Below are 14,349 nucleotides of genomic sequence, written 5' to 3'. Positions count from 1 at the left end.
CAGAGAATAAGCAAACATCAAATCGACTCGTGAGCAAGTGGTTAAATAAGCTTCAAGATGCTGTGAACTCTGCTGAAAACTTAATTGAACAAGTCAATTATGAAGCATTGAGTCTTAAGGTGGAAGGTCAGCTTCAAAATCTTGCAGAAACAAGCAACCAGCAAGTAAGTGACCTCAACCTTTGCTTGGGTGATGATTTCTTTCTTAAGTTGGAAGACACTATTAAAAAATTGGAGAATTTGCAAATGGATATTAGTGGCCTTGGCTTACCGAAACATTTTGGTTCGACGAAACAAGAAACTAGAACACCTTCAACTTCTTTGGTTGATGAATCTGCTATCTTTGGTAGGCAGAATGATATAGCGGATTTGATTGACCGTTTATTGTCTGAAGATGCAAGTGGAGGAAACCTAACTGTAGTTCCTATTGTTGGAATGGGCGGCGCGGGTAAGACAACACTTGCTAAAGTGGTTTACAATGATGAGAAGGTGAAGAACCATTTTGGTTTGAGAGTTTGGTATTGTGTTTCTGAGCCATATGATGTTTTCAGAATAACGAAAGGGTTACTTCAAGGAGTTGACTCATTTGACCCGAAGGATGACGGCAATCTTGATAAGCTGCAGATCAAATTGAAGGAAAGCCTGAAGGGAAAGAAGTTTCTTGTTGTCCTTGATGATGTGTGGAATGATACCTATAGTGAGTGGGAGAGCCTGAGAAATGTTTTTGTAGAAGGAGATATGGGAAGTAAGATCATTGTAACAACACGTAAGAAGAGTGTTGCTAAGATGATGTGCGCTAAGGAGGTGGATCATTGCACCATCACTGTGGGGACTCTGTCTAGTGAAGACTCTTGGGCTTTATTCAAACGACATTCACTAGAAAATAGGGATCATCCAGAACTTGAAGAGGTTGGGAAAAAAATTGCAGACAATTGCAATGGGTTGCCTTTAGCTCTAAAGGCAGTTGCTGGTACTTTACGTGGAAAATCAAAGGTGGAGGAGTGGAGAAACATTTTAAGAAGTGAAATATGGAAACAGGAAAGTTGTTGGAATGGTATATTACCAGCATTGATGTTGAGCTACAATGATCTTCCTGCACATTTGAAGCAATGTTTTGCTTACTGTGCAATATACCCCAAAAATTGTCCATTTTCCAAAGACCAAGTTATTCATTTGTGGATTGCTAATGGTTTTGTAAAGCAGTTTTGTTCAGGTAACCAGTGCTTTCTCGAGTTGAGATCAAGATCACTGTTCGAGAAGGTCCCAGAGTCTGAACGGAAACCGGGGGAATTCTTAATGCATGACTTTGTCAATGATTTGGCCCAAATTGCATCTTCAAAACTTTGTATTAGGTTGGAAGAAAACGAAGGATCTGATGATATGTTGGAACAAAGTCGGCACATGTCCTATTCCATGGGACGAGAAGGTGACTTTGCGAAATTGAAACAACTCTCCAAATCAGGGCAGCTGAGGACATTGCTTCCAGTCAATATCGTCTTTTGCTTTTATCAGCTAAGCAAGAGGGTGTTGCATAACATACTGCCAAAACTGACATCCTTAAGGGCATTATCATTGTCAGGTTATGAGATTGAGGAGTTTCCAAATGACTTGTTTGTCAAATTAAAGCTCCTCAGATTTTTGGACCTTTCTGGGACAAAGATTAAAAGGTTGCCAGATTCTATTTGTGCATTGTATAACTTGGAGACACTTCTCCTGTCATCTTGTGCTGATCTTGAGGAGCTACCGCTGCAGATGGAGAAGTTGATAAACTTGCGTCATCTTGACTTAAGCAACACTTTTAACTCGAACTTGCCTCATCTTGACTTAAGCAACACTTTTAACTCGAAGATGCTGCTACATCTGAGCAAGTTGAAAAGCCTCCAAGTGTTAGTGGGAGCCAAGTTACGTCTAGGTGGTTTGAAAATGGAAGATTTGGGTGAACTAGAGAACTTGTATGGATCTCTATCAGTTTTAGAGTTACAGAATGTGGTCGATCAAAGGGAAGCTCTGAAAGCAAAATTGAAGGAGAAAAATCATGTTGAGAATTTATATTTGGAGTGGAGTGAAAGAAGTACTGCTAACGATTCACAAACTGAAATTGACATACTTGATGGGCTACGCCCACACACAAACATAAAAGAAGTTGAAATCACTGGATATAGAGGGACCAAATTTTCAGGGACCGAATTTCCAAGTTGGCTGGCTGATCCTTTGTTTCTTAAGCTAGTAAAATTGTCTCTTAGCAACTGCAAGGACTGTTTTTCTTTGCCAGCACTAGGAGAACTTCCTTCTTTGAAAATCCTTTGCATTCGAGGGATGCATAAAATAACAGAAGTGAAGGAAGAATTTTATCGCAGTTCATCCTCCAATGAGCCTTCTAACTCTCTTGAGAAGCTTGAATTTGCAGATATGCCAGAAGTGACGAAAGAATTTTATGGCAGTTCATCCTCCAAAAAGCCTTTTAACTCTCTTGAGAAGCTTGAATTTAAAGATATGCTGGCGTGGAAGCATTGGCATGTACTAGGATGTGGGGAGTTCCCTAAACTTGAGAAGCTTTCAATTGAAAATTGTCCGAAGTTGATGGAGAAGTTGCCTGAAAATCTTTGTTCTCTGACAGAATTGATAATTTCAGAATGTCCTCAACTGAATTTGGATAAATCCCAACTTAAGGGAATGAAGCAGATTGTTGAATTAAAGATTGGTGATTGTAACCATCTTACCTTACCTTTTAGCATACTGCCCAGTACCTTGAAGAAAATAAGAATTTATAAATGCAAGGAACTGAAATTGGAGATGCCAGGTGGTGAGATGAGTTATTGTAACATGTTTCTGGAGGATTTGACACTGCAAGAATGTGTTATGTCACCTGATCTGTTTCTCCCAAGAGCACGCGAATTGTTGGTAGAGGATTGCCACAACCTTACTACGTTTTCTATTCCTACTGCCACTGAAACTCTCACTATTGTGGGATGTAAGGATATTGAAAAACTTTCGGTGGCATTTTGGGGAACCCAGATGACGTCACTGAGTATTGATGTCTGTGAGAACCTGAAGTGGCTGCCAGAACGTATGCAGGAACTCCTTCCATCTCTTAAGACACTGCAACTTGACAATTGTCCAGAAATAGAGTCCTTTCCTCAAGGAGGATTGCCCATCAATTTACAAGTCCTTGAGATCAACAGTTGCAAGAAACTGGTGAATGGACGAAAGGAGTCGCGTTTACCGAAACTCAGACAGTTAGGGATCGAACATGATGGCAGGGACGAAGAGATGGAACATTGGGAGTTGCCTTCCTCTATCCAAAGTCTTACCATAGGCAATCAGAAAACATTAAGCAGTGAAGATCTCAAAAGCCTCACCTCTCTTGAATATCTACGTATTATTAATTTACCTCAAATTAAGTCACTGTTGGAAAAAGACCGGCTTCCCTCCTCTATTTCTGAGCTACATTTAGATTACCATGATAAGCTCCATTCACTACATCTTTGCCACCTCACTTCCCTTCTACGTCTAAACATCAACAATTGCCCTAATCTCCAATCACTCTCTGAATCAGCACTGCCCTCCTTCCTCTCTTACCTGGAGATCTCCCATTGCCCTAATCTCCAATCACTCTCTGAATCAGCACTGCCCTCCTCCCTCTCTAAGTTGACCATTGAGTATTGCCCTAAACTCCAATCACTTTCCGAATCAGTACTGCCCTCCTCCCTCTCTAAGTTGACCATTGAGTATTGCCCTATTCTCCAATCACTTCCAGTAAAAGGGATGCCCTCTTCCCTCTCTACACTAACTATTTTCCAATGCCCATTGCTCAGACCACTACTAGAATTTGACAAGGGGGAATACTGGCTAAATATTGCTCAAATTCCCATCATACTGATCGATTATAAATACCTGTAATGATTAAAACAAATGGTGCTCTGACAAATGTAAGTTATTCTTTTCCCTCTGAAGCTTTTTATTTTTGTTTTTCTTCACTTTGCTTTTTTGTTAAGTCTTTTCCTTTTTGAAATTTTGTTGAGCAGTGTGGAATGTCTATTGCTCAAACCACGGCTACTGACAAAAAATTGTTGATATTTCCACCATAAATGTTGATTGGGAGAGCCTGTAATGATTAAAACGAGTGGTGCTTCAATAAATGTAAGTTATTCTATTTCCTTAGTATCTTTTCATTTTTTGGTTAATTTTTTTTCTTTGTTAAATCTTTTTTACCAGTGTGTATCATCTATTGCTTCTGTGAAATCTCACTCTTCATCTTCATATCAGCAGGATGTTTATAGCAATTCATTTATTCTTGTGACAAATCTCACTCTTCATCTTAGTTGACTATCTACGACTCACTTTTCTTCTCTATTAACATATGTTCTCTCTAAAATCTTGTAGACTGAAATATTTTTCGCCATCATGAAATAAAGTTCTGCTCATATCTTCACCATAGAAGTCGATGGAGAATACATTAAATGATTAAAACGAATGGTGCTCTCACAAATGTAAGTTTTTCTTTTTCCTCAGAAGCTTCCTATTTATGTTTACTTCCCTTTTTTAAGATCTTGTTGAGCAGTATGGAGGGTCTTTTGCCACTATGAAGCCGAGAAATAATCTTCAGTTTGAGATAAATTTAATTTTAGATAACCAAAAAAAAACAAAGGTGATAAAATCTTTATATTTATGTGGGAACACTATAAAACGAAATCTAGTATATATAGGAATTAAAATAACTTGCTCCACAAAATCTTGTTCTTTCCGTTTTCAGTGAGTTTAGAGTTATGCACATATCGACTATTGAATTAAAAGCTTTAATAGAATTCAAAGCTGTACAATACACAAGGTTCATTTCCTATCTATCAAAAATATAAAAGTTTGCCTCCCAATAAATTTCACACCTAAAAGCATTTTATATTTTTGTTTATAGCAATTCATTTATTCATTTAAAGTTTCCTTTTAGATTTGTCACTCTTCATCTTTTATATTTTTGTTTATAGCAATTCATTTATCAAAAATATAAAATTGCTAAGTTGATATTCAAGTTTTTATTAATGATTATTGGATATCAACTTAGCAATTTTTTTTCTTTGTCAGGATTTTGGTAACATTATATGTAAGCTATTACTGCTCTAGCGCAGTTTGTAAAAGGAAAGTTCTGCTGTAATTCTCTATTGAATAGACTGTGGTCTGACAGCGAAGTGTAAGTGAATAAAGATAGTTTCGCAGTTTTGTCACTGACTGTAAACATTCTTTGAACGGTTTATACATAAATTTGTGTGATCATTAGAATAATGTATATCTTTGATATTAATGACGTTTAATGTTCTTTTCAGAATATAAATTATGTCGTGCTTATCATCAAACACGTAGCTTTATTTTTATGCTCCATAGAGAATCTAAATTTTAGAAAAGATAATCATGGATAATAATCAGAAGTATTAGGAAATAAGTAAACTTCCATTGCCAGAATTAGATGATCTATAGACTTGCAGCTTATTGTTGTGCGTTATATATTCTTGGATGGAAGGTATTGGATTGGTTTCTCATTGCTTATTGTTGTGCGTTAAGTAAACTCTTGCAAGATTCTGTTACATCAGTATGAATGTTGGTCCTGACATTTCTTTTCTGTTTCTTGTGTCTTTAGAGTTCTCCCAGAACAGTCTATTAAATAGGAAAAGATTTACAAATGTAAGCGTAGGTTTTTCCAAAATGATAGGAAAAGCTTGAGTCCCTTTTCAACAGTCATGTGATGCTAATTTCTTCTGTTGTTTTGCATTTTCGTCTTTGCTTTTCTTAAGCCTGCGATTAACTTTTGTCATATGGAATTTGATAAGCATAAAAAGTTACGTTATATCCTTATGATATGCAGATATATATGTAGTTGCAGAGATGAAGTCTTTGTGAGAGTGGTAAGATATCATTTAAAGCGTATCTGGCTCGGCAAGATCAATTTGGCATCCCAGACAGTGAAGAGCTTAATAGAATGAAGGAAGAAAATGCCAATCTACAAGAAAAGCTGAATGATGCAGGTATACATTCTTAATTGATATAAATTTGTAAATTATAAAAAATCGCTTGTGAGCCACATATAATATATTGAACTTTAAACTTCTTCACTTGAAGTAATCACTTTCTTAGTCAAATAAAACAATAGTATTTCCTTGTATACAGGAATCATACATGTACAACTATATATATAGAGACGTGTGTGGGTTGGTCTGTAATTGCAATACGTGGATTGGCCAAGAGTTCTAAAAATTCTTTTTAATTGCTTTCAGTAAGGAGGTTGTGATTTCCAAGTCGCACAGCTGTCTACTTTGGCTTCCTTGAGATGAAGCATGACTTGCTGCAAATGGAATATCAAGCTCTAATCTACCCAAAGGCCGGATGAGGATAAGACCATGGTTGTTTTTTCTTCAAATCAGTTTCCCGAGTATACGCATACTGTGATTGTTGTTGTGTTGGTGTTCCCGAGCATAATATCCGTGTGATAACAAGAAGGGCTAGAGGTGGCAAGGCGGTAAGAAATTATATGCCAGTGAGTACCCAGAAAAAAAAAACTGAGAGTTTTGGAAAAGTTGTGAAACATTAACAAGGCTCAACAATGATTTGGGAAGTGGATTTTTTTTTAAGGTCCCCTTGCTCAAGTCGAGAAGGGAAAGTTGTTGAATCTTCAAGTGGTATTTATTCTTATGTACAAGGTATCTAGAACAAATTATACATAATTTTGACTCATGTATCCGAGATACATGTATCTAGACATATCTGAAGGCACTAAAATTTGGTAAGATACGTAATATTGCAAATTAGAGTGTATCTAAGTAGTTAGCTCCTACACTAGTGGGATTTATATAAGTTCTCCTAATTCGATTTCTCTTAGATGGAAAACGTGTTTCACCAACAATGACTATTGATGAAGGTTTACCTTAATTTTCAAGTAACTTAATCTAATTTATCGTTAATTTAAAATTATATAACTTCAAAAAAAAAAAATTGTGTTTCTGTTACTACGAAGCTTGGGCTAAAAGATGGTGATTAGATCATGCTACGTTGCTTCACCCTAAACAAGCCACTTGACATAAGCATAACACTACGATAACAAGCAAAGGGTAACAAGGCATATTTCTTCATCACATGTTTGTATGAGGATATGTTAATCTGTTACTAAATAGTCCATAGCTAACAAGATTTTTTGGTAATATGCTTTTAAAAAAGGATTAAAATCTCTTGTTAAATTTATAAAATTATTGATAAGATAAATTTAAAAATGATAACAGAATATCTTTAATATTATAAAACTTTGAATTAAATTACTTAAAAGACTTAACTTTGATAAATTTCTTTCATGTTTAATCAAACAAAATAGCACTCTCTCATTTGCTAAGAAACTCAAGCTAAACAATATAATTAGGATTAATTGTCCGAATAAATTTGTTATCTCCCAAATCAAGGCCAAAGGGCATGGTTCAATATCTTCTTTTTGGACATGGAAAACGCTCGGAAATGGCACTCTCAATGGGCAACAATCTCATTGGTATTAGGGAGATCATGTTTGGATAATCACAAAATATTGATTGACGCAGAAGAAAAAAAGAGCCCTCTTAGTCTAATTCCACGAAAAATGAACAAATAGTTAGGTATATTCTCTACTTCTTTTTTGGACATTTTTCTCTTGTTTGGACATATCAAATGAGGTCACTTTTTTTCATTGATACAAAGGAGGGTAACGAAATCCGACAAAAGCTTCAATTTGATAAGGTTTCTTCAACCTTTCATTAAAAGACGATTTCGAGTATCCTTATAAATGTTCTCTTTCGCAAAGAGAGTCCAGTCAAATGAGCAACAATTAATCTATTAGGAAGGGCTAACTAAATATGTAGACAGAGACTATTGGCTATAGCTTATTGCAAGTGCTTTTAGTTTTTAATTTTTTTGTCTACTTTCCAAACACTCTCTTAAACTTTTAAATTGATTTTAGTTAATAAGATGTTAGTCATTTGTTTGTAACATATTATTTTGATGTAATTGTAAAATTTTTATTTATTAATATGAAGATTTGAATAGTTATTTTAAAGATTTAAAATATTTTTGATAAAAGTAAATATGTTTTCTTTCTTTATTTTTTTAATTTAAATTTGAGTTTTTTTCCTGACAAAAAGGTACAAAAATTTTATAAATTAATATATATAACGTCTCATTGTCTCGTGTTAAATTTATCAATAGGTCACTAGTTATATCATTGTATTCTTTGAGTAATAGCATAAGTTATTCTTAATATTTTATATGTTATATGGTATCTTATATGTTCATTCTCGTTTGAACTCCTAGTGGTCTGAGCGTGACGGGGTATTAGAGTGCATTAGAGTATCACATTGATGTGGAAAATGAATTGTTGGTTTGCTTATATAGACTTGGATAATCTTCATCTCGTAAGCTAGTTAGAGTCCCTAAGACTATATTGTGAATGTTACCATGTTAGAAAGAATTAATCTCTATTTATGGAGTCATAAACCGTTTTCATACAAGATAAGGACTAGTCAAATATGAAAATTGCATATTTTCCTTTTTCTAAAAGGAAAACTCAATCATGATAAGAAATTGAGGGCAAATAACCAACAACTTCATGTGGCAACATAGAACTCTAAAACGCACACGACTTTAAAATGTGGTACAAGGGTCTAAGACTAGTTGCTTTATACTACCACCTTGTTTGGATGGTTAGTATTATTACCCATTATATTGTATTGTATAGTTAGTTTAAAGAGAAAAGACATAAAGTTACCATCGAAGTTGTCCCGTATTTTCATAAAGACACCTTAACTTTGGAAGTCCTATCATCCCACAAAAATTTTTAATATCTTTGTAAATGGGCCATTTTGACCCATTCTCTCACCTGGGTTGTGACCACACACATGAGGTGCGTGATGCAGTGTTTTCAATGTCTTAACCAGTTTAAAAGTGTCACGTGTCACTTTATTTCTTTATTATTAATTAATTAATTAATTAATTTACATCATCTTCCCCAAATTTAAACTCAAAAGAGTCATTGATCGCCCTCTCTTCATGATTTCATCTTTTTTTTCAAAGCAAGATCAACGTTGGTACTCTCTCTTTGACGAATTCATCATCTTCCTCAAACACAATAAGGTAGGAATTCGTTTTAATTCTCTTTTAATTTCCAGTAGAAAGGGTATTTTTTTTTTTGTATCACTAAAAGCATCAGATTCGATTTCATTACCAAAAACAATGAAACTGAAAATACTCCACTCAGGAGGACAATGTAACTAAGAAAAAGGTCGAGATTAAGATGATTTATTGATCTTCAACAAAATTGTACTTCAAAATAACTATCTCTCAATTCAATACTTGATTGGAGCAATAATGGCGAGTTGAGGTCCAAGCTTCTCCTCAGCAGCTTTCTCAGCCCTAACTCTAAGTTTTGCCAACTGCTTTCTCCTCTCGTATGCTACCCGAGCTCTCTCCTTCCTCTTCCTCTTGTTCTCGAGTTCCTTGATAGTATCGTAATGGTTCTATCCAACCTCTGATGAAAGCTTGCCCAAGAGACAGTACATGTGTCCGGCTTGGAGCCTCAATACCTTTAGAGCATCAGGAATAACCATCCTCTTAATCTTGTCATATGGGGTGGGACACCCTCATAAATCTTGTGATTAAATTTTGATCAAAAATATCAAATTCAATTCCTTGTTCCTCCAAGAATCTTGATAGAGAGACAAGAAAATGTGAAGAATTTGGAAAGCTGAGAAATAACAAAGAAAAAAAGACTTTTTTACTTTAGTAAAGAATCGGGTCGGGCTGAACGGGTTGAAAAGAGTGAGCATCACGCGCGACAATCCAGTCGAGGGAATGAGTCAAAATGGCCCATTTACAAAGATATTAAAAAGTTCTATGGGGTGATAGGACACTTCTAAAGTTAAGGTGTCTTTATGAAAATACAGAACAACTTCAGTAGTGACTTTATGTAAATTCAATGTTTTTTTATTGTTACATAAATTTTATTGTATCATATCGTTTAAATACATCGTTAGGTAACTACGTAAAGACCCGTTTTATGTAATGACCGATTTGGTGTGATAGTATTGTTACCTTAATATTTTCTTCTCATTTTCTCTTTATTTATTATTTAATAATCATATTTCATCTTTTATCATAATATTTCTTAGGAGCTCTACTCCGTACCCTACTTTTCTTGTAGGTTTATCATTCAAATTATGGATGTGTGATATTATGTAACGACGGAGAAAAATACAATCTATCTAAACACTTTATTCATTTAAACAATATAGAACATTACAATACAACACAATACAAATACGATACATTATGAAATAATACGTAACAACCATCCAAACAAAGTGTACATTAACAATTAATATCTTTCTTTTATTTTGCTGATGTGGTGTGGTATTTTTCTAAGATGTTAAAATGACATTCTTTTTACGTTGAATATAAGAAGTATAAGAAACATGAAGATTTTGAGCAGTGAAATATGTTTGCATAATTTCTTAATGTTATTACATATTAAATGATGTATATGTATTTCAGTTCATATTGCTTAAAATTTATTTAATTTAGTTTTTCTTTCTCTTTCTTTATATTATATTTTCTTTAGTGGAAATCTTACCATAATGGATAAAGTTAGAGAGAAAGCTATGAATTCGATATAATTTAATAGCTTTATCAAAATTATGTATTTGTGTTTAAAAAATTATTTTATATTCAAATTAAATAAAAAGAGAAAATTTCAGAAATAGCAAAGATAACAGACATAATAAGACTCTATAGCTATAGTTTCGATAATTGTGTCTCATAGCTATATTTTTATTTGCTAAGGAGGCTACGGTTTGTATATCTCGCTTGTAAATATACAAACATGGTAAGTTTATACAAATGGAGGCTGCAGTGTGCATATTTCAATTGCCCGCTTGTATATTTCGCTTGTGAATATACATAAAGGATAAGTATATATAACTTTTGTATTTATATATTTAGGAATTTTTCAGAACTCCATTTGTATATTTCGCTTGACAACATACATTAAACATGGTAACTTATTTTGAATTTTTCATAAATCGTATACAAATAACTAGGGTAAGTACATACAAATTCTGAATTTATACAATCAGGGACCGAATTATACAAATTATGAATTTATACAATTAGAAAACCAAATAGCAACATTTTACAAAACTGTAGTCACAAAGTAAAAATAATCAAAATTATGGCTATATTATATAATATACTCTATATATTGTCATTTTGCGTAATTTTCTCAATAAAATAATGTATAAAGTAAGAAGGGCCTACTCAGAGCTCAGCTAATGACCCAAAGTGTCTATAGAGAGAAAATCATTAAAGGATGTTAAATATAACTCTAGAACTAGAAGGCCCTCCGAATAAAATAATTAAGTCTTGATAATGTTGGGTATGTAGCAAGAGTTAATGGGAAATGGAGGGAAGATGAAAGAGGAACTTGAAAAAGTTGGGAACTTGGAAAGTTGAGAACTTGAAAAGTCTTCTTATGCTTTATTGAAAAAACATTGAAAAGATATTTGTCCCTCATCGGTGGTGGAAAGAAAAATAGGAGAGTTTAAATATAGAAACACTCCTATTAATTGTTAAAAGGGTTGGAAAGAGGGACCACCCTCGCGCCGTCGTCGTCGCTCGCTCGGCTTCGGCTTCGAATTTGGATTTGGAAAAACGATCGAGAGATTATTTTTTGGACAAATTTTGTTTTAATTATTTTAGTTAATTATTTAATTAATTAAATTAAATGGCCAACGTTTTAATTAGTTAATTAACCGATTCAATTAATTAGTTAATTGGCTCGAACCGACTCGGATCCACGCGCGACCCATTTTATTTCAATCTTTTCCGTTTTATTTGAATTTCCCGCCGTCGGAAGTGACTGTTCTGAAAGGGTTGCAACTTTCAGAAACAGCCATGACCGTTTGAAAGGTTGCAAACTTTCATGAATGGTCGTGTGGATTCTGAAAGGATTGCAACCTTTCGGAACCAGTTCCTCTTGCCTATAAATACATTGATTCCTCAGACTTATTCCTAACGAATTTTTCTGATTTTTTCTTCTTCTTCTGCACAAAATTTCTTCATGTACTTTACTGTTGTTGAGTGGTTCGCTGACACCAGAGTTTTGGGTATCAATACACTGGTGATTGAGATCATTCTATCCTGGGAGGACATATTCCAAATCAAACCTCGGATACTAAAGGGGAATAATTTCCTTAAGGGGACACTGTGCATTCAGTGGGCTTGATCTTTTTTCTGATTTTGTTTTAACAGATTGTGGTACGTTTTTTTACAGATTTTAATTTTGTCAATTAATTTCTGTTCATTTATTCTTACTGGTTTATTTGTAACATCCGACAATTGGAAGTGGTTTTGATGAAGCTTGAAATTCGGAAATAGTCATTTTTGGAAGTATTTTAAAAATCTGGAAATTTGGCCAAGTGTGGAAATCTGTGAGTTTTTGGCCAACTTTGAGCAGTCGTAACTCCTAGCTCAGGATGAGTTAGGAGTAGTTCCAGTTATGGCTGCGAAGCCCTTGGAACGATCTTTCCAACGCCACCAAGTTTGCTCGATTCCGAGTTCGTATGAGGGAGTTATGCCCTGTAGAAGTTGGGCAGTTGGAAAGGAATTTCGTCCGGAATTTAAGGGGCATTTTGGTCCTTTCACAAATTATTTATTTTGAGCTCTTATTGTTGTATTAGGATGATCTTTGGATCATTGTTGTCCCTTTTGAAAGAGAAGGAGTTAGGGCTTTTGAGAGTGAAGGAGAGAAGAAGGAGAAGAAGAAGAAGAGAAGAAAGAGGAGCTTAGTCAAGATCGTGTGGACTTTCGTCGGGGGTGATCCCTATCAAGGTATGTGAGTTCTTTTCGTGTGGGTTGATCCTTTCCCCCACACACACCTAGTTTATTCTATGATTTGAGATAAGATTGGAATTGTTGTTGGAATTGTTGTTGGAGTTGCTAAAGTCGTTAAAGTTAGTGAAGTTGTTAGTTGTTGTTGATGTTGTGGATTGTGTAGTTGAAACCTATTGTATGTTGAGGAAATTATGATTTTAAGGGTTATGACCATTGGAAGTTGATTCACCATTAATTCGCAGAAATTTCTGGGCTGTCGATTTCCCATCTACGGGACTGACCTACGGACCGTAGATCGATCGACGGTCCGTACTGGTCAACCGTCAATCTGGTCAGAAGTTGGGCTCTATGAGGCATCGATCTACGGACACGATCTACGGTCCGTAGCTCGACCCACGGACCGTAAGTCGGGACCGTAGTTCAACACTTGGTCATTTCTTTTCACTGAGTTCTGGGGAAGTTTCTGACGCGATCCACGGACCTACAGTACGGACCGTAAGTCCATCTACGGTCCGTCGATGGCTTCCGTAAGTCCCACCTGTGTCACCAGAAATCTAAAGTCTCAGCCAAGTTTCCCCATTCCTTTTCTCACCTTCTCAAGCAAGTTCCAAAGTATTATACCTATGTTTTATGGTTGTTTCCGACACTCCATAGTACGTCTAAGAGTTCTAGAATCCCTCCACAACATGTGATCGAACACCTTGAATTCATAATTCCGATTCAAGGAAAGGTAGTTCCAAGTCAAGTGAGGTTAGCAGTCAAGTTAAGTCAAGAGTTTAAAGTTGAGTTCATTTCTCAAAGTTATTAAGGAACTATGTATTCCCAAAGAAGTTTTAAAGAAAGGTCTTTACATCTAAATAAGGTTGGAAACTGAGATTTCCAAAGAGCCTTCGGGCTAGTTTTGAGTAATTATCTCATATCAGCAGGAATAAATATGTTTTAAAAACATAAGAGTCAGTACATTTTTGGGAGTAGTATCGAGCACCGAATTGGGGGAGCATTCAAAGAACCCACAGCCCCCATAGAACCATGTTAGCCACCATGGGTAGAAAAGGATCATGCTTTTTAGATGAACCCTTTTCAGATTAGACTAGTGGATCCATTAGGCAGTTCAGGTCTTATACCTTTGGCCGGGTATAAGATGCTCTGGCAGCGTGAGGTCGATCGCTGTATCATCACTATAGCTCTTATGTGATGGTTGTCGGTTAGAGAAACTCCCACAGCAGTTAATGTATTTTTATACACAGAGATTATTGTATTTTTATATTCATCAGTTCATTGTATTTCTATATACATTTCAGGCTTATTGTATCTTTATATACACACAGAGTTTATAGCATGTTTTAAACAGTCTTTCTTTATATCGCACTTGTTTTGAATTGCCTTATATTGAAAGAAGTCAGTCAGGTTGAGTTGAGTTGAGCCAGGTAAGCTATTCAGTTCCTTCCAGATTTCATTCTAGCCT

General features: G+C 35.1%; 1 protein-coding gene and 1 long non-coding RNA gene across 2 annotated transcripts; both read left to right on the top strand.

Annotated features, from left to right (window-relative positions):
• The first annotated feature begins 108 nt into the window (after nucleotides 1-108).
• On the top strand, nucleotides 109-3,601 carry LOC125859096 (putative disease resistance protein At3g14460). The gene is made up of 2 exons (XM_049538827.1): nucleotides 109-3,406; nucleotides 3,556-3,601. The coding sequence occupies exons 1-2, from the start codon at nucleotides 246-248 to the stop codon at nucleotides 3,599-3,601; spliced, it is 3,207 nt and encodes a 1,068-aa protein (XP_049394784.1). The 5' UTR covers nucleotides 109-245.
• A 100-nt stretch (nucleotides 3,602-3,701) lies between these two features.
• On the top strand, nucleotides 3,702-5,175 carry LOC125860385 (uncharacterized). Its single transcript, XR_007445849.1, has 4 exons — nucleotides 3,702-3,928; nucleotides 4,025-4,139; nucleotides 4,383-4,489; nucleotides 5,079-5,175. It is a non-coding gene; the product is annotated as an uncharacterized LOC125860385 (long non-coding RNA).
• The last annotated feature ends 9,174 nt before the right edge of the window (nucleotides 5,176-14,349 follow it).

Source organism: Solanum stenotomum, chromosome 3, assembly GCF_019186545.1.
Source record: "Solanum stenotomum isolate F172 chromosome 3, ASM1918654v1, whole genome shotgun sequence".
In the NCBI taxonomy this organism is placed as follows: domain Eukaryota; kingdom Viridiplantae; phylum Streptophyta; class Magnoliopsida; order Solanales; family Solanaceae; genus Solanum; species Solanum stenotomum.
This window is presented reverse-complemented; position numbering and strand designations above follow the sequence as displayed.